The following is a 2,294-nucleotide window of genomic DNA, read 5'->3' as shown; positions in this document are numbered from 1 at the left end:
TATGAAGGGCAGCATGCGTCGCCACAGCAGCATGCTGCAGCAGCAGCAGCAGCAGCAGCAGCAGCAGCAGGAGCAGCAGCAGCAGCAGCAGGAGCGGTATAAGAGTGTGATGAGCAGCAGCAGCAGGAGGAGGAGAAGCAGCAGCAAAAGGAGAAGCAGCAGCAGCAGGGTACGGTATGTTTCTACTGTACCCTTTGTCGATCCTCTCTCCTTTAAGCCCCCCCCACAAAAAAAAAAAATAATGAAGACAGCATGGGCTGTATATGGTAGGCCGCAGCCAGAGAGAGGTAGACACAAGAGATATTCTGCTGCTGCTGCTGCTGCTGCTGCTGCTGCTGCTGCAGCACAAGAAAATAAACTTGACTTTATAGATAAAGCTATAGATAATATTTATACTATTGTTGTGGGGCCCCCACCAGATGCAGCGTCTTCATCAGCACCAACAGAGAGAGAACAACATGCATCTCCTCCTGCTGCTGCTGCTGCTGCTGCTGCTGCTGCTGCTGCTGCTGGTAGTTCTCCTCATCTGCTGCCAGCACACTACCAGCAGCAAGTCAAAGAAGCAGCGCATGCATTTGCTGCTGGAGGGAGGCCCCCCGTACAGCCCCGCCATCTATCCAGGGGCCCCTCTCCTGATTCTGCTGCAGCAGCAACAGCAGCAGCAGCAGCAGCAGCAACAGCAACAGCAGCAGCAGCAGAGGGGGAGGAGGGGCCCCCAGGGCAGCATAAGAAGCCGCCGATGAGGCGATCGCATCACCGCCCACTCGAAGCAGAGGGTACGGGGGCCCCCTGGGGGCAAAGGGGGGGGGCCCCCGCCCCCTAGGGGCCCCTTCTCGTGTGTATCGGATAGCAGTTCTGTGCGTAGTTTGCCTCTAGACCTAACAAAAGTAAAAAACAAACATGCAACGGAGACAGTCCCTAGCCTGTCTCCTTTTGAACTAAAAAAACTACAAGAGGAGACACACACAGATACCTCTGACGATGAACCCTCTCCACTCCACTCACCAACCACATACCCTGGGGGGCCCCCCAGGGCGGGGGCCCCCAGGGGGAAGAGGGGCCCCTATGGGCGGGGGGCCCCCAGGGGGGCCCCCAAGGGGGCCCCCCCATGATGAGGAGAATGGGGCCCTTGAGGGTTTGCCTTTGAGTCCCCCTGAATCTGTTGGTGGTGTGTTTGGGTTAGGAGGAGAAAGGAGACAGTTGTGGGGTGAAAAGGAGACAGCAGAAAAAGAAAAAGAAAAAGAAAAAGAAAAAGAAGAGACAGAAGAGGAGACAGAAGGAGAAGACAATGGTACTTCTTTGTTTACATCCTGGATACCCTCTGACCTCTTACCATGGCAGCATAAAACAAAAAACAAAAATAAATATAAAAACAACACACACACAGATGAGGAGGGGGGCCCCCTAGGGGGAGAGAAAGAAGGAGAGGGGGGCCCCCCAGAGGGGGGGCCCCCAGGGGGGCCCCCTCAAGAAGAACATAGGGAAATGCCTAGGACCCCTAAAGCAGCAGAAGAGATAATAAAGGAAGCAGCAGCTCTCCCCTGGGGGGCGTTGATGCGACAGCCTAAGCGCCAGCAGCAGCAGCAGCAGCAGCAGCAGCAGCAGCAGCAGCAACAGCAGCAGCAGCAGCAGCAGCAGTATGGGGTGAAGGCTGCACAGCACAGCAGCAGCTCAAAGAAGGGGCCCCCACCCCCCCCATCAACTGCATGGGGCCCCCCAGCAGCAGCTGCAACTCGCGCATCACTGCAGCAGCAGCAGCAGCAGCAGCAGCAGCAGCAGCAGCAGAGGGGGCCCCCTCCTCCCCCGAAGAAAATCATAAAGGGAGGGGGCGGGGGGCCCCCAGGGTCTCTAGAGGGTACAAAGGCTAGTACCCATACGAGGGGGCCCCCCGCCAGCAAGGTGAAGGGGGGCCCCCAGGGGGGCCCCCAGGGGCCCCCCCCCCTGTTGCAGCAGCAGAAGCCAGCAGCAGCAACAGCTGGCCGCTGCAGCATCAGCAGCAGCAGCAGCAGCAACCGCAGCAGCAACAAGAACCGCAGCAGCAGCATCAACAACAACAGCAGCAGTAGCAGCAGAAGTGCTTCTCCTGTTGCTGCTGTTCCTGCTTTTGCTGCTCCTGCTGCTGCTGCTGTTCCTGCTGCTGCTGCTGCTGCTGCTGCTGCTCCTGCTGCTGCTGCTGCTGCTGCTGTCTCCTTAAAGCCCCTAAGAGAGTTTCCGGGTGTCTCCGTTAACTTTGATGGTCTATGGAGGATATGGCTGCAGCAGCAGCAGCTGCAGCTGCAGCAGCAGCAGCAGCA

At 58.0% G+C, this 2,294-nt stretch overlaps 1 protein-coding gene across 1 annotated transcript in view; it reads left to right on the top strand.

Moving 5' to 3' along the window:
* Nucleotides 1-1,065: 1,065 nt before the first annotated feature.
* EMH_0083770 (uncharacterized protein) overlaps nt 1,066-2,294 on the top strand; it is a gene marked incomplete at both ends in the record, with an annotated part of 1,644 nt that continues 415 nt past the window's right edge. The window contains one exon of the mRNA XM_013500673.1: nt 1,066-2,294. Coding sequence (XP_013356127.1) covers nt 1,066-2,294 — 1,229 coding nt within the window.

This window comes from Eimeria mitis, genomic scaffold (genome assembly GCF_000499745.2).
Source record: "Eimeria mitis Houghton genomic scaffold, Emh_scaff5727, whole genome shotgun sequence".
Lineage (NCBI taxonomy): Eukaryota > Apicomplexa > Conoidasida > Eucoccidiorida > Eimeriidae > Eimeria > Eimeria mitis.
Note: the sequence above shows the minus strand (reverse complement) of the source record. Positions and strands in the feature narration are given on the sequence as shown.